General features: G+C 36.1%; 3 protein-coding genes across 5 annotated transcripts in view; 1 reads left to right on the plus strand and 2 right to left on the minus strand.

The window, feature by feature from the left end:
- The window catches only part of LOC21407233, a 4,786-nt gene extending 3,524 nt beyond the window's left edge, over nucleotides 1-1,262 (plus strand). For both annotated transcript variants that reach the window (XM_010103911.2, XM_024169407.1), the window contains exons 6-10: nucleotides 1-111; nucleotides 211-313; nucleotides 406-534; nucleotides 651-866; nucleotides 954-1,262. In XM_010103911.2, coding sequence (XP_010102213.2) covers nucleotides 1-111; nucleotides 211-313; nucleotides 406-534; nucleotides 651-866; nucleotides 954-1,232 — 838 coding nt within the window. In that variant the 3' untranslated portion in view covers nucleotides 1,233-1,262. The remainder of the gene's footprint in view (nucleotides 112-210; nucleotides 314-405; nucleotides 535-650; nucleotides 867-953) is intronic.
- Nucleotides 1,263-2,825: 1,563 nt separating this feature from the next.
- On the minus strand, nucleotides 2,826-6,971 carry LOC21407234. 2 transcript variants are annotated; one of them, XM_010103912.2, is made up of 4 exons: nucleotides 6,580-6,971; nucleotides 6,146-6,254; nucleotides 4,317-5,959; nucleotides 2,826-3,561 (listed from the first exon to the last, which is right to left on the minus strand). In XM_010103912.2, the coding sequence occupies exons 3-4, from the start codon at nucleotides 5,910-5,912 to the stop codon at nucleotides 3,169-3,171; spliced, it is 1,989 nt and encodes a 662-aa protein (XP_010102214.1). In that variant the 5' UTR covers nucleotides 5,913-5,959; nucleotides 6,146-6,254; nucleotides 6,580-6,971; the 3' UTR covers nucleotides 2,826-3,168. The 2 variants fall into 2 exon arrangements, with proteins under 2 accessions (XP_010102214.1, XP_024025164.1); XM_024169396.1 differs by having other exon boundaries at nucleotides 4,317-5,969.
- A 4,241-nt stretch (nucleotides 6,972-11,212) lies between these two features.
- Nucleotides 11,213-17,043, minus strand: LOC21407235 (diphthine--ammonia ligase). Its single transcript, XM_024169393.1, has 12 exons — nucleotides 16,817-17,043; nucleotides 16,400-16,471; nucleotides 16,111-16,190; nucleotides 15,564-15,789; nucleotides 15,351-15,383; nucleotides 15,049-15,131; nucleotides 14,836-14,908; nucleotides 14,205-14,550; nucleotides 13,740-14,071; nucleotides 13,195-13,532; nucleotides 12,452-12,803; nucleotides 11,213-11,935 (listed from the first exon to the last, which is right to left on the minus strand). Exons 1-12 carry the CDS (start codon nucleotides 16,892-16,894, stop codon nucleotides 11,720-11,722), a joined length of 2,229 nt encoding a protein of 742 aa, XP_024025161.1. The 5' UTR covers nucleotides 16,895-17,043; the 3' UTR covers nucleotides 11,213-11,719.
- Between the last annotated feature and the right edge of the window lie 219 nt (nucleotides 17,044-17,262).

Raw genomic sequence — 17,262 nt, forward strand, 5'->3', positions numbered from 1 at the left:
CCGAGACCATGCATTTGAGCTTCTGGGGAGTGAAGAAGCACGAAAGAATGGAATCATAAAGGAAAAACAAAACTATAATTCAAAGGAAATATGGGTCGGACGTACTCCTAGGTAAGCAAATGCATCCATAATGACTATTTTGTATAAATTTTCGGTCAGTGATTTGCAGCATATCACGTCTAATCTCATGGAGGTTAAAAAAAAATGCAGGCTATGGGGTGATCCTTGGAGTTTTCTGCAGCCAACCACAGAAATAAATGGCAGTTTAATTGCTTATCATCGCAAGATGGATCGAAGATGGTGGAGAGCACAGGTATATGTTTGCCTCAGTATTTTCAAATTCAATATTATTTCTAGTCAAATGTGTTATAATCAGTTAAAAATTTGGTCTTTTGATCATATCAGGCAGTTCGCTATCTTATGAGATTTCAAAGCGAGTACACGTGTGGATTGATGAATGTTGCTCGCCATGCAGCATTCAGAAAGAAAGCTGCAACAATGGTTATCGAAAGTTTTTCTGGAGAATGGCCTAAGGTTTGCGATTCTTGTTTTCTCCCCAGCTTTTCTTGTAGGACATACGAAGATTGACAAAAATTAAGAACGAAAAGCTACTTGAATATTCCAACGAAATACGTATCTTATCTTTACAGGATCTTACAAACAATCAAAGGTCCGACATTGAAGATTTTGTATGGTCAAATCACAAGGCTTGGATACCACGGCCGCTGCTGAGCATGCACGTAAGAATGGGAGACAAAGCCTGCGAAATGAAAGTAGTCGAATTCAAAGAGTACATGCGTCTCGCCAACCGCATCAGAAGGCGCTTCCCACACCTCAACAGCATTTGGCTGTCAACTGAAATGCAGGTTTACAGTCATAGCAGCACAACTTCCTTTGCTTCTAACTCTTCTTCCCTTTAGTAGTAATTAACACTAGTCTGCTTTAAAACACAGGAAGTGATAGACAAATCCAAAGAGTACACTAACTGGAAGTTCTATTACACAAATGTGAGGAGACAAGTTGGGAACATGACAATGGCCACTTATGAAGGGAGTCTAGGGAGGGAGATAAGTACAAATTACCCCATTGTGAATTTCTTAATGGCGGTGGAAGCAGATTTCTTCATTGGGGCATTGGGGTCCACTTGGTGCTTCCTAATAGATGGGATGAGAAACACTGGAGGTAAAGTCATGGCTGGTTATTTGAGCGTCAACAAGGATAGATTCTGGTAGGGACTTACTTGTATTGTATAGATCGATAGCACGCATGTAAATACATATATATATATATATATATATATATATATATCTACAAAATGGGAAACCAATCATGTTTCCGTGAGAGTTATCACTTAGACCATTTGTAATATAAATGTTAATCTCAATTATATATTTAATAACAAAAAGTATAATAGGGCATGTTATTTTTATTTGTATTTGTAGTCTAATGCATAATTAATGCTATTTAAAATGTTAAATCTATTTTTTTCTATCATCATTAAGGTTTGAAAGTTGTAAAAGTAGACTTGTAATTTTAAAATAATTTTAAATTTTAAAAATTACAATGATTAAATTAAAAATAAACATTTCAACTAATAGAAATTAAATATCAAATTTGTCATATACTATATTTCGTGAAAAATTTGTCACAAAGTATAGCATGTGAGAAATTTGACAATGTGAGAAATTTGACACAACAAATAGTATTTTATTGGAGGGTGTTTTTTACCATTAATTGTTAAATTTTTAATTGACACATTAATTATAATATTGTATTGGAGATACTCCTAGTTTATGTCACGCCCCGGAGCAGGGGTCGGTGACGTAGATGCTCGATTAGGAGTTATATATATATATATAGCAGCAGTTTGTATAGGTCCAATCGTATTCTTACACGATTGAGTAAAAAATGGATCAGTGGTAAGCGTGATGGCCAACATTTTTGCTGTCCATATTAGTATATGTGGTATTCATTTCTTTTCATCCCTCGAGACATAAATGAAAATGATACTCAGTATGCAAAAAATCTTCTTTGATTTCGTCCTTTATATTTTAAGTGAGAGAGAGAGAGAGAGCATATAAAAGAAAACAAACAGATTGTCAAAAAAAGAAAAAAGGATAAAAATCAATTCAAGGCTTTGAGGGACACGTGATGGGATCCATTTCACTTCGTACCATAAATCCAACATTAATTCTAGAATTCGATGCATGAGCTTTATTGTATTTGAAGCTCTTCGATGCATGTACTCGATTTGAACAAGGGTAATTTAAAATATGCATGAATCTCTGCTAATAGGAATCAAGAAGCACAAGGCCAAGCACCTTAAGTTAGATTTTTTGCCAGTAGAATTTTTTGGTGAAATTGTTAAAGCAGCTTTGTGCTTTTCTTTTCTTTTTGGTTGCAATTTTTCTGATTGTTTTGTCGTTTATTTAATCCTATACTATTCTTGTTTTCACGGTGAAAAGCAAACTTTTCTTTTTCCAACAAACGACGAATCCGTCAATATGTGATTAGAAGGCACAATGAAACTGAAACTTGGGTATTGCATAAGTTAGAAATATTACTGTGCAAAACAAATATTTTTTATTGCAATTTTTCTGATTGTTTTGTCGTTTATTTAAACCTCTACTATTCTTGTTTTCACGGTGAAAAGCAAACTTTTCTTTTTCCAACAAACGACGAATCCGTCAATATGTGATTTAGAAGGCACAACGAAACTGAAACTTGGGTATCGCATAAGTTAGAAATATTACTGTGCAAAACAAATATTTTTGAAAGCAAAAAAAGAAAAAGGGAAACATGGAAGTGATCAAATTTGGCTGATATGGCAAGCAAAACAAAAAAAAATACCAATCACAAAAATGATAAAACTTACATACAATGATTCGTGTCGAAAGAAAAATCAGGACGCAAAATAAGCTATCAAGAAAGAGGGAGGAGCCTGTTCCTCTCAAATTTCACATCACATAATATAAAAATACAACAATTGAAGAAGATAACCTTGCTCTTCCAAATGACCAGCACTTTGATCACCTAATAATTTTCTGTAAGCCCGCCACATAACTCAGGGAAGAATAAATGGTCAGATGTGCACAAAGAATGATGAGCTTGTTACCTCCTCTTTCCGTTTGTCAGCTCTTCGAAGTGGTACGGGGACATTCAAGTTCTTTAACGCAATTCTTCTTCCACATCCTCAGTCACCTGATGCCCACCATCACCACCTCTTGCTGCCGTTTGCTTTTTATGTTTCTTGCTCTTCGCTTTCTTAGCCTTCATTCGGCGTTTCTTCTCGTTGGCATCAATCCAAGTATAGTCCAATGGAATGTGGAAAGGATCAACTTCATCCTTGAACCGGTGACTATCACTGTCGCTGGATTGCCCGCCACGACTCCCTCTCATCCATGAAATCCATGAAGAAGAGCCTTCTGATTCCTTTGACTTGGCATCCTGGAAATGTGCTGGACTTGAGAGAGGGGTTGAGAACTCCTCCATTGGCTGTAGCTCCTCGAATTTCGTAAAAGTAACAAGGACTCTTATGGTTGGGACAATCGGGATGGCGACCTACGGCAGGGAAATGCAAAACTAATGTGAGTGAAAATCAATTCACTCCAAAAATCATGTCTTTCCAATCCGTATTGTACTTTTCACATATTCAGAAAATTAACATGTCAAGTCTCCTCAACAAATAAACAGTCAACCCCTAAAACATAAATCTAGGATTGTTTTTATACATCAAACTTTTATTCGGAGAAACTTTTGTAATTGAAATTAAAACATTCAGAATGTATTGTAGAAATTGCTGAAATAAAAGATGGATTACATATTAGAATTCAATATTCCAAATTCATGTAAATGGTAGTTTTGGCCATATTCTACACTTCAGTCATAAATCAATGGCAGCTAACAATTTCTCCAACATTTGTTTTCCCACTTTTAGAATTTTCGTACGACATCATCTAAATGCAACGCTCATTCTAAAGATAAGAATGTTCTATTTGTTGCTTGGAAATTGTCAAGCATGAGCAATTGCTACATGGAGTAAAGCAACAAGGAGCAGGTAGGTGGTGTCCCTGAAAGAAAGTTGTTTTTCAACCCTAAACCCAACTGACAGACATTACCATAAAGTAAAAAAAAATAAAAAATAAAAATAGCATGGCGATAAGAACGAGAAGTTGGAACCATATAAAGCAAGAATTGTACGCGAGACACATTTTCACCAGATATTAAAAAACATAGGTAAAAAGAAACAAAGAGTAAGTGTAAAGCAATTCAAAGTCGATCAAACTGAAGAAAAATACAGAAATACGTTGAGTTACCTTAACAGGAAAAGTTCCATGTGGCAGTTTCGTAGTCAAAAGCTCCCTGAGTCTCCTAACAGCCTTCACCTTGTTAGCTAAAATGTCCAGTAAAGGCAGAAGCTCATCTGTCTTCAAAGGGAAATCAGGCGTCAACCACAACACAGGTCTTAAACCCTTTTTGTACTCACTCTCATGCTTAGTCTCTCCAGTGGGCCCCTTCTTCTTTTTCTTCTTACTGCTTTTTTCTTTTCCCTTCTTGGCATCCATTGAATCCTCCCTATATGATTCAGATGAGGGTTTTTGATGATCAATAGATTTTTGGTTGCCATTTTCCAAACCCAATTTTGAGGCCTTCTTCAAATTCTTTGGATCTTCAGAATCATCACCGTTTGCCTTGGCATTCTTTCTATTCCAACCAAACCAACTCTTCTTCTCTTTAGCACAACCATTGGACTCACCATTTTCATAAGAAGCTACAGAACCATTTTCGTGGCTGTCAAATCCGCCATGTTCATCATCCTCACAAACACCATCTGAGTTCCCCATATGAAGTGCAGAATCCAGCTGCATTCTTTCTTCAGCGGTTAATACATCATCATACTCATCATTGTCACCACCATTTGCCAGCTTGTCTTCATCATCCACGGTAAACAGCTCCTCATCAGTCATAGCACCAGGAACTCGCCTCGATTTCACACTAACCATGACATGAAGCATGTCGTAAACTTTGGCCTTCCAATTTCCAACCATCTCAGTCTTCTCCTGTCTCCTCCAGTTTACGTGGGGAACAAGCTCAGCCTGGGTAACATCAATCCCTGGCCTATACATATTTGTCTGTGACATCAAGGCTACTTCATGGGCAACTTCTTGCTCGGTCGGCTGCGAACCAGCCCCTTCCAAAGCATTAGTAATTTCCTTCTCCTTGTGAGAAAGAACAATTAAAGTACCAGGTGTCAAATTCAGATTATTATCCTCCGCAGAGTAGCCTTCTCCAAGGAACAGAAATGTTTGATCAGATCTTTGAATGCGAAAACCATCAAAACCAGCAAGGGTCATATCGGCACGGAGATTAGAACCACGCTTCCAAATGCGGTAAGTATCTGAAGGCGCAATGCGGCCAATAAAAGGAATAACTGAGCTCTCGAAATGGAAAGTTATCTCCATGTAAAAATCACGGATCCGAGCTGCAGAGGCAACAATCCGAGGAAGTCTTCTACACCATTTGGCCCAAGCAAGAGGTTGGTAGTGTCGAGCAATGATCATGGCAATTGTTTCCTCTCTTGTGCAGACCGCTTCTTGGAGAGCACTCCAACCATTCTCATTCTGAAGACTCCAATCAGCACCAGCACCCATCAATATCTCAGCCGAAATTGGGTCCCTGAGACGTACTGCAAGATGCAGAGGGGTCTCACGACCGGGAACATCGCGACGGTCAATGACAGCCGAGACAGCGTCAGCTTGAACCTCGGCCTCAAGAGATTCATCTTCGGTGTTAACCTCTCCGGCTTTGGCAAGCCGAGGAAGATTCAAGATAATGCGCCTAAGGGCGGCATAGTCCCGCCTAGCAACCGCCAAATGAGCCAGACTGTGAGCATACTTTGAAAAATCCTCCATTTGATTCTGTTCGGTCTACTTCTATTTTCTTCTCTAAGCCAAAGCCCCTTCCATTTTCTATGAAAGTCAAGATTTTGAACTCAAATTGGAAAAGACTTCACACTTCTAGGGTTTAAGACCAACAGAAACTACCAAAAATTATGAACTCCAAACTTTCCAGACCAAGAAATTACATATTATAATATTTAAGCACAAATGCAATTGAAATAATTCAGTTCAAGTCGAAATCACACCAAGAATCCTTCATGATTGCGGAAGCTTAGCTTCACCCAGTGAGACCCACTTGCACCATCCGACGCTGAGCTCCATTACCGAGTAGTTGAGCTACTAAGAACTTCAAATCTGCGAAACCCCAGAAAAGAAACAATCTTTCAGCATCCAAAACCCAAATGTAAACAAAAATCAACTGTCAAAAACGAAAACTAACAATCATCCTTTCTGTTTGGCTGCCCAGAAGGATTTTGAATTCAAATTCAAAATCCGAGTAAAAGAGTCTTTTGGATCTCAAAGGAAAAATCAAGCACCAGATTTCCCTTATCCAACTCAATTTCACAAATTGCTCTAATACCCTTAACCCCCAAAAAAAAAAACACCAAAAGTTTCAAAATTTCCAATCTTCTTCGCCACTTTCTCTCTCTTTCCAAATGGAAATAAAGAAAGAAAGTACCTGAGAATCAAAATTCAAAAAAGCAAACAAATTGGGCTTCAAAAGCTCTCTCCCTCCGATTCTTTCACAATATTTAGGTATTATCTTCGAATTTAGGTTTTCGCAGAGATAGAGAAAGGAGAAGATAAGAAGAATCGAACGGTGGATAAGGGGCTATCTGAGATGGGGATCTCAGTCTAAGGGTCAGGATCTTCCTCCTCCTCCTTCTTCTGCTTCTCTATGAGTTTATGATATTAATGTTGACAGAAGAGCTTCAAAAGGACGTTGTTGATCTCACTCGCTCCCCGACTCAGTTTTGCCCGAGTCGACTCAGATCTCCTTTCCCTTTCTCTCTCTATCTCTCTCTCTCTCTCTCTCTCTCTCTCTCTACAACTCTATCTCTGCATTTTCATTTGCAGGTACAGAACAGTCCTTTCTTTTGCTTTTCCTCTGTTGCCATTTTGGACTCAAGATTATCCAACTGCCCTCCGTTTTTCCGTATATTACTTTCATGCCATTTTTTACAGTTATTTTTTTGGCCTGTCGTGTTTGTTAATCTTCTTCTTTTTTCCTAGCTCAAAACTACCTAATTTACAACTTTTTTTTTTTTTTGGATATATTCACAACTCCCTATTAAGTAATAATAAAAGGAAAATTTTGAAAAAAGAAAAAAACAGAAAATATTTTGCATTTTACATAATTCCTTTCCTGCCATGAATTTTGATGACGCTCAGGTGAATTTTTATATTTTAGTAAAGTTTCTATAAAAAACTAATAATAAAAACTGTTTTTAATTTACTCTTAGATCCTTTTTCAGAAAAATTACGTATAATTTTTTTTTTTTTTTGGACACCGGTGTTTGAATAAAAAGGTGAATCCCACCAACTACGAATACAAGCCATACAGAATATTCCATAATTCTCACCTACTATTTCACCGAAAAAGTCTTGAAATTGTTACTCCTTAGATTTTCTACTATATATGATTGAAAGGCCAAGCATGTCGTCTTTGGGAAATAGTACTAATAACTTGTACTGGTTTATAAAAAATAAATAAATAAATAATGGAAATTATAGGCTCCACCAATAAAATGAAAAAAAAAATAAAAATAAAAATTGGTGGAGATTTTGGGCTTCTAAAAGGGCCACCTCTACACCCACCGACAGTTTGCGAAATTTCTACCTGACTTGGATGATAGAATTCCTCTCTCTCTCTCTCTCTCTCTCTCTCTCTCTCTCTCTCTCTCTGTTATTAGTTTCAGAAGCCACCTAAGCTTCACGTGAAATCTGAATGGTTTTTATGTACTTGTAATATAATTTCCCATGTGGACGATCATATACGTTATACACCCAATAGTTTCTAAATTCTAAATTAATTTGGCTAATGGTTAGTGGTTACCATCCGTAACCTCCCTTTTTTTTTTTTTGTTCTTTAAGTACATTATGAGTAACTAACATTTTTTTCACTTTTTCGTTTTCCTATAACAGAAATTAAGTAAATGGGATAATTATTTTTTTAACAATAACTTATTACTAAAGTAATTCGTGGTATGAATTACTTTAGCACGAATTACTTTAGTAATAAGGTACATAATTAATTTATATTTAGTCCATTAATTTATCAAGTCCATTAATTGATTAATGGATTAAATCTATTAAAAAAGTCCGTTAATTGATTTTCGATAACCTTCCTTAATTTATCAAGTCCATTAATTGATTAATGGATTAAATCTATTAAAAAAGTATAATAAAAAAATAAATGTATTGATTATTATTCAACAGTAAAACCATACACTCATTACTAGTGTGTTTAGTGGGAGGGAGAGATGGATGGAGGTGGAGAGAGAGAAGTAGGGGGAGAGGACAATTTCATTGTTTGGTTTGATGGATGAAAGGAGGGAGATGAGTGATAGAGGGAGAGACTCTCCTTTGGGTCCACAAAATTTGGATCCTTCCCTTAATGGAAGGATTCATCGAAGTCCTCAAACTTTTAAGTATGAGACGTTTGGTTCATAAATTAGAATTATGAGATTAGAATAATTTTTAATTTACGTGTATTTTTTGTGAGAAAAAATACTTTAGCAAATCATGAACCATGATTTAAATCATGGTATGAATCCCTTTACTAAACGTCTATGTTTATTTTACCCTCTAAAAAAATTATTACTAAAGAATAAAATAATAATATAGTAATTGAACAAACAATCATCATTCATCTATTCAATTTTTTCTCTCTTAGATCAAATAACATAAAGGATTACCACAATCCTCTTCATTCTTTATATTTTTTATCCATTTAATTCTCTTCATCATTCTTACTCTTCATCCCTCATATCAAACAGACCCTAAAACAATTCATGATTTACAGAGAAAAAGTAATTCACAGTATTATTTTCTTCTGTAACCCCATAATTTTTTAGTCAATTAATCGAGTAATTACATTCTGTTTGCCCTGTTTTGTTTTCTTGTCACAGAAGTTCAGCAACTGTAATAACTATTGTTCCACAGTAATAAAGTATACAACTTATTATTGAAGTAATTTAATACTAATAATTTCCGAAGTAATACAACTTATTACTGAAGTAACGTAAGTGTACAACTTATTACATTTTCATCATTGTAGACGAACAGACGTGTTTAAAGACTCAACTAATGTATTATATTTCTCAAATGTTACTCAAGCAACCATTTTTATACAATGTACTAGAAGTTTCAGACAATTACCTGTTTAAATACTTAAATTTGATACAATGATTGCTTCAACCGCCACACATGTGAAAACCCCAATTGTGTCTACACAAATAAGAACAAACAATTTTCCTCTTTTTCCCTCTTATACCTCTATATTTTAATTATATTAAACGCCTATATATATTTTTTTTTCTCTCTCTATAGAAAAGCTAAACCATCCCTCTCCTCATCCTCTCTCTCTCTCTCTCTCTCTCTCTCTCTCTCTTGCTTTTTCCTCCCAAGATTTGTATTTTTTTATGAGAAGTTTGTAGGCCCCAATTGAGGTCCATATGATTTCATTGCTAGTGAGGTATGCTCATATCAATCTCCTTTACGCTTCTCAACTGCTACACCTATGCTAGACCAGCCTTGGTACGGTCCCCTCTCCCATGTGGGTGTTGTTTGTGGCCAAACAAGAGTGCCTCAAAATTTTTTTATTTTTTATTTTTATTTTTATTTATTTTTTTTTGTGTTTTTTGCTTTCTTCTCAGAGCCAAAGCCCTAACTCTTGACGTGGAAACTAGGGAAGAACTTTGGCACTTAGCTTATTCATTTCTTCGGAGATGGTTCAAAAGAAAATTCTTTGATAGGTTCATTCTAGTACAAGGTCACTATCAAAATTTTGTTGCCCATCAAGATGTGATTGATGATAGCAACTCTCGTACGTTTGGTAACAAACCATAATTGCCGGTTTGTCAAAAGTACTCATATTGTAGCTTCTCTCTGTTAAGGGTCGCAATTAAAGGAGAAAATCAAGGCCTCTTTTCAGTTATTTCAGCCACATGTTTTTGGCAGAAGCCCCAGTCGTACAATGTGTTCCTGGTGGCAGATGATAAGAGTTTAAACAAATAACGAAGTACTGTTTCATTTCTCTTACATGAAAGTAAAGTTTCTGCAATTTGCAATAGAAGCATTCTTAAAGCAAATACAGCACATAAGATGACTATTTTCACCTTCTTTTTGCTTGTCTTTTTGTCAACAAATAATCCATTCTTGATTCTGTTTTATTCTTTCCAAAGTCGCAAGTTAACCAACTATAGGATAGTCGTTTCTTGGAGATCAGATATTTTTATCTTAGAAAATGGGTAAACCTTAGACCTGTGAAGTACACCACACTTAGTCATGTCAATTCGATCATTGAGTGCGCAAACACACACACACACACATATATATATATATATATATATATATATATTAGGGGGACTAGAAAAGTGGGTGAACAATTTTTGTTGGTGGGATATTAAATGCATGAAAGAAATTTAGGACCAAAGAAATGACAAGAAGGAAAAGGACAAATGGGATATGACTCGCATGCAAATCCACAGAAACATACTGCCTGGAGCCGCACTTATTAAGAGCGATAAGACATTCAGCCATCACATTAGTATCGTCCGAAGGTGGCAATGCAACAAACCACAGTTAACATGTTTAGGCTGCGTTGGAAAATAAACCTAAAGAGGAACATTACCAGTGTAAATCTCTGTCTAGTTTTTTTTTTTTATTATTATTTTATTATTTTTTTATATAGTAGATACACGGAAACAAAAGACAATAACCCAAGGGAAATCGACCACAAGGCCTTCGAGAGAAAGTAACATCATGGACTCCGCTAAGTGAAGCTATCCAAGTAATTGCTGACTGCAACTCGGAACTTAAATACCACAAATGCACCGTCAGTAATGCTTGTTATTTGTTCGCGTGTGTCATAAAAAAAAAAAATGGGTCGCCGTTGAGGAGAGTTCCACGGGGGCGAGGAGTGAGCTATTTGTCTAGTTGTGCAATGATAAAAATATTCTCGAACTATTTCTCTTGTTAGTTTACCTACTAACTAATGATTCGTGGGAGTCGGCCGCTAAGCAAAGCTTGTCAACAATTTTGTGACCTTCCTTCTCAATTAGTAAAAAATAAAAAATAAAAAATAATTATGTTGCTCCACAAGACATAAATTATCATAATAACACAAAAAAAAGAAAAAGTGGTTAACCCGTTTTTGTCTCAAGTACTAGAAGTGCCTGATTCCCCAGACCCCAATTAAAATAAAGGGTACGACCATCGCAATGAGAGGGAAAAGAGAAGAAAAAGAAAAAAGAGCTGATAAATAAGGACCATATCTAGTTGACGTTTCATTCCCCATAAGCAATTGGGGAAGTGTAAAGCGAATTTATCACCAATAACAGGATGAAGTTTAAGTATTTTTGCATAGAGACTATTAGCTAGATTTGATCTTACCCCTTTTTGAAACGAAGTTATGGACACTTACTGAAGCCTTCCCCAATCATTCCTGAATCCGTTGCGCCAAATCATTAAGAAGGGTGGGATCAAGACAGAGATGGTGTTCTTCAAAAGATTTTCAAATCTTAAATTACCCTCCACTTCCTAAAGCTCGTGATTTTGTTCCAGAAAATAGATACTTCAAGATAAAGCAGTCATACTCAAAGTTTCCGGGTCAATAGTTCACAAGTTATTATATCATCTATGGCTGTGGCAGAACTCCCAGCACCGACGACAGGAACGAGGTTAAAGATGGGCTCATGGCCAATATTAAATGTCTGATCCATTGCAGCAAGTTCAGTGAATGCATTGGTGAACAAGAGCGACAGCGACTCCAACGGCACTCCAAGACTTGCAGGAAAATATAGTCTTAAATACTGCCGACATGAAAAGATAAATTATGTAAGAACAACATTGATGGGGGAAAAGGAGAAGACAAAGAAGGAAAAGAAATTAAAAAGAAGACACCAAGAGCAAAGATGCCATTAAGAGAAGAACAAGACTGTATTATTACTAAGCATAATAAAAAATGATAATCCACCGAAGAATCATGATATTCAACAATGTAATAAAAACCTTAAATCCAAAAAGAAAACTAGTTAAAATAAAATAGGCCAAATTCGATAAGTGATCAAAAGCATATGCGGAATAAAATTTCTCAAAAAGACTATCAAAAATCTGAGAGATTTTTCAAGTGAAATAAAGCAAGTGAAGTTTCATTTTCTCACATGAAATTCTTTTAGGCTTAGGCCCAAGGTTCAAGGCAATTGCTAAACCCGAATGACATAAAGATGGGCTACTAATGACATCAATAGTAAATGAAAGATTAATCAGACAATGGATTTCCATTCGATCAGATGAATCAGCTTTGATGGGCATTAAAGCAGACCTACCATTGTATCATACCAAGAGAAACCGTTTTCCATGATAACTTTTCCAAGAAGATAAATACAAAACCTTGATACTTCTTTCATTTGCCCCTCAGTGAAAAAATTTGGATGGCCTTTGCTCTGTTCAGCACCTAAAGAGTCGGAACAGATCTTCGTTGCAAGTTCACTTGTAATAGACAAAATCACTGCACATAACTCTCCACGAATGACGCATCTTTTAACGCAATGGTCATGCCAATTTGCTTGTTGAAAACCCCAATTAGGGGTCCTTATACAAGACGGGTCTTGCATAGTTTCTTTTGTTGCTTCAATATCCTCCGGAACAAAGAGAATGGGCTTAATTTCCACAAGTGCTCTGCAATACCAAAAAGCCAAGGGCACATGAAGCTAACTTTGTCCAAACTTTTCCAAAACGGCGTTATTTCAATCAATTTGAGAACCCTAAAATCACCTAGTACACTAAAGGTCTTGAATTCATTGGACATGCAACCTAAGCAAGTATTCTTTCACTTCATAGCAAATCATTAAACACGCCAAGAACTAATAGATTAGATTAAATCAAATAAATATTTTTCCTTTCTTTTGCTTTTTGTTCAAATTTCTAAATGCAGATGTGCAAGCATTCATCAAGCAATGATCCCTCAGGTGTGATCGGGAGCCTAATGAAGAAGCAAAGCAGATAGAGATTCAATACAATTGCATAAACATGATGAGAAAGGGGAGAAAAGAGATTTGTAGAAATGTACCCTTTCGGCAAGCCAGGGACAAGGACATAAAGAAAAATGGGATTGAGAGCCTCAGACATGCTTTCTTTATGGAAATGAGAAACCTTTATTTGCTTAAGGAATACATCTAGCTTTTCTTGAATATGGAATCTCTCAGATGGAGGAGTAAGTGTCGAACAGTAAATGACAAATATAATAGTGGAAGCAGATATTGAACACTTGAAGCATTTTGCCACTGCTTCACTGTTTTCTAGTGCCTTCTCCAACTCGGCAGCAACACCTCCTTCATGTAGGGCCATTGTGGGAGGGTCAAGCCCCAACTGCCCAGCCATGTGAAGTATGTTCTTGTCTAAAGTTGCCTACAAGCAAACAAGTAAACAGAATCAGAGAGCAGGAATAAAAAAAAAGCAGGAATGTGTGTGTGTGTGTGTGTGTGTGTGTGTGTGTGTGTGTGTGTGTGTGTGTAGAGAGAGAGAGAGAGAGAATCAAACAATTGACCAAATAGTAATAACGAACACTACTTATCCCGATTAACAAATTATTAGTGACGAAGATGTAATTTATACCTGACTATATGGTCCAATGCAACTAGGCGCCCAAGATGAAATACTTTGTACATGTAGAACTCTTTTGGTATGGTCATTTGCCACTAAAACTTCAACATATGCACTACCCAAACCCACTTGCAATAAAGGCAACTCAACCGTACTACGGGAGGGAACACCAAAGGGACACTTCTCCTGTTTTATAAACTTCACGTATGTTTCATTTGCTGTAGCAAACTCCTTCATATCAGCAATATACAGATGAATATAAAGGACATTCTCCCAGCCAAAACCATAAGCCCCAAGACGTGTTTCAATTTTTCTTAGGACAGCCGTAAGCTCTTCTTGCAAACCTACCAAATAAAACAGAAGACAGAAAACATACTAAGATAAGTTAAAGCACAATGCGTAAGAAATGAATTTTTTGAAAGGAAATATACCTGTGGGAAGGAATACTACGAACTAAACATTATTTCTATTGACTACCTGACGAACGTTTGTGTGAATCTTGCAACCAGCAAGAAATAGAAAATGTATCATCCTTTTGTGTTTTTGAAATGTGAAGCTTATTTTCTGCAATTTCAATTAAATCAGTGACTTCAACAGCAGACTGGGATGTTGTATCACGTGTTTGTGAGCAATCTCCTTGCACTTCAAACACTGAACCAATATTCTCCGGACTGAACTCTTCAGTCTTGTCACTGCCTGGCAAAGAACAATGCGCTTTCTTCCTTTCAACATGAAAAGCCAAGGGATGAAGTACCCCAGCTGGGGCTATGGAATCTGAAGAGTGAAGAACAACTTGAAACTCGTCAAGCATGATTCGAGCATTCTGTGGCCACAAACAGTAGAGTTAAGGGAAGAAAAAGTAGTCACCATAACCTTTGTAAAGAAAAAATATATCCTCTAACCTAAATCATAGTCAGTGTAAATATAAAAGATCTAAGAACATTCCCTCTACTCCCAACTATCATTACCCAAAAGTGTCGCAACTTCAAGCATAAATGCCATTATCAAATAGTATCATAACTAACTCCATACCCTTTCTTTCCATGGCCCACTAGAAAGCAGTGGATAAACTTCTTCAGCTAAAACGAAAAGGAAGGTATAAACTCACAACAAAAAGAGGGCAATCAAGCGTTAATGTTTCATACTCCCCTCCTTCACCACATACATTTATTCCATACAACCTGCCAAGGATTGACAATCAACAAACCAATTACACTATATGCTTGAAGTACAACAAGCAAGCAAGAAAGAAAGAAGAAAAAAAAAAAAAAAAAGAAAAAAAAAAAAAAAGAAGACGACAAAGAAGAAGAAGTTGACCTACTCTTTCAACTTATGCAGATAGGAGTGCAGGGAGGATATTTCTTTGCCCAAGTGTTTCGCAGGGTCCAAACCCATTGCAGCAACCTATAACATTGAGAGAGAGCAAGAGAGAGTAAAAATAACATATCAACCACTATGTCTATGTTGTTTCCTGTAAAAAAGTGTATCCACGTAATGTAATAACAGAACTCTTCTCTTTGAAGAGGAAAGATGGGAAAAAATAACAAATAAAAAGTAAAAAAAAAAAAGTAAAGTACAATAAAAGGGAGAAAACTAAACAACAAGTTAAAACGCAAATTATACCTTTACAGTAATAGCCGAAATCCCATTTTCTATCTGATAAGAGTGGAAAAGAGAAGTGTCGCATGAGAAGTACAATTTCAATATTAATTGCCTATGTTGCTACACTAAAATATTTGAACTCAAAAGTACTTGATTTTTTGGTAAATAACCTCCTCATCAGAAGTACAATTTCAATATTAATTGACTACGTTGCTACGCTAAAATTCAAATTACCATTTCCTGAAGGAGCAATGACTGATCTTGTTTCCACAAATATGCTAGAGAAACAAGCCCTAACCTTGAACAAACACTTTCCACTCGAAGCCTCTGATAATCAGATGCAATAGCACCGGAAGATACTGCTGCAACAGAGGGTATCTGTCTTTTCACCTCATTTAGCAATATGAACATGTCTTCAACTTCATCACCAGGAGTCGTTCTATAGCTAAGCCTCTGATGCCTAAATTATAAGCAAAAACCAATAGAAAATGAAGAAAAATTATTTCTAAGGAACACAATTCGTTCATTACAGCTTTCTTTTTCTCTCTTCAACAGCAAGTAATATCAAATATGAACAAAATTCAACCTATCCCATGCACCCAAATCTTATGCCGAAACGCACTATAAGCAAACTCACAGGAATAGCGTAAAAGAAGAATCTTTGTTCGAGCCAGTTTAGAAATACTAAGAATGGATTTGTTTTACCATCACAAAGCAGTTTTCTAGTAACTCCCCAAAATCAAGAATAATTTTACCAAAAGTTCCTGCTAGAAATGCTTGCCTGGTGGATCCTTGTATCCGCCTCCTGAACAGCGGCAGTCCCATGCATTCCGCATAGCTGACAATTATCTGGTGCCCAACCTGAAGAAAGCAATCAATAGTCTAAAACAATTAAAAAAAAAGTCAATCATGTAATCAAAACGTGTATACATTTGATCATTAAACAAACTTTTCAGACAATAATTGGAAAAAGGAACCGAAGGGGAAAAGACTAATAGCAAATGGAAATAACACATTCGCGTATACAAGTTTGAGACATACGTTAGAGAGAGAGAGAGAGAGAGAATTACAGTTTGATACATGTAGCTATCGAGCTCGTCCACTGAATCATCAGCTGGCATCAAATTCGCCAATGCAACAATCTATCGAATAGCAAACATAAGTTATTCTTCAAGCAAAGGGGAAAATCCAACGTTTTTCTTTTTCAATACGACATTTGTGCTCAACTTTCTTGCGTTTTCTGAGCAACCAAATAGGCAAAAAAAAAAAAAAAAAAAAAAAAAAAAAAAAAAACTCTCAGAAGTCCAAAACATCTATTCACATTAACGTTGGTGTGATTCCGTCCAAGAACATAATGATGATTTAAAAAAAAAAAAAAAAACAAACAAACAAAAAAAACAAAAACAAAAACAAAACAAAAAGTTGAAGTTTCTTGGATATTTAAGAATTTTCGCGGGAACCAAACGAGAATAGTAAAGAGAGAAGACCTCGTGACCGTATTGAATGCACTTCATCATGGCGTAACAGCTGTCTTTGCCGCCGCTGACTAAGGCCACCACCTTCATCACTGCGTTTCGACTCCTGAAAATCTCAACCACAAAAAAATAAAAAACTATGCTCTGCGCCAAAAACCCGGTAAAAATTAGGGCTTTAAAACTCTCTCTCTTTCTCTTTCTCTCCGATGGTCAGTTTGCGACAACCGAGAAGTAGCAGACCTCTGTGTATGTATGAATCCACGGGAATAAATACTTTTTCAACCTAAACGTGTCAATTATTATTAAATTAAAATACACAAATTTTTACGAAAACAATTTATTTTCTCCTCAAAAAAAATTCTTGTGTCAATATGTCTCTTAAATTTTAAAATATACATGTTATGTTATGTCTTCTGAATTTTGTCATTTATGTCAACTTATTCATAAAGTTAAGTACG

This window comes from Morus notabilis, unplaced genomic scaffold (genome assembly GCF_000414095.1).
Source record: "Morus notabilis unplaced genomic scaffold, ASM41409v2 Scaffold205, whole genome shotgun sequence".
In the NCBI taxonomy this organism is placed as follows: domain Eukaryota; kingdom Viridiplantae; phylum Streptophyta; class Magnoliopsida; order Rosales; family Moraceae; genus Morus; species Morus notabilis.

Excerpts from the sequence above, each read along its gene's own strand:
- LOC21407234 (XM_010103912.2), bottom strand. The coding sequence starts at position 5,912 with ATGGAGGATTTTTCAAAGTATGCTCACAGTCTGGCTCATTTGGCGGTT. Across the intron at positions 3,562-4,316 it reads ATGGAACTTTTCCTGTTAAG|GTCGCCATCCCGATTGTCCC; the intron begins GTAACTCAACGT and ends TCCCTGCCGTAG.
- LOC21407235 (XM_024169393.1), bottom strand. The coding sequence starts at position 16,894 with ATGAAGGTGGTGGCCTTAGTCAGCGGCGGCAAAGACAGCTGTTACGCC. Across the intron at positions 16,191-16,399 it reads ATAGCTACATGTATCAAACT|GTTGGGCACCAGATAATTGT; the intron begins GTAATTCTCTCT and ends TGCTTTCTTCAG. Across the intron at positions 13,533-13,739 it reads GCATTGGACCATATAGTCAG|GCAACTTTAGACAAGAACAT; the intron begins GTATAAATTACA and ends GTTTGCTTGTAG.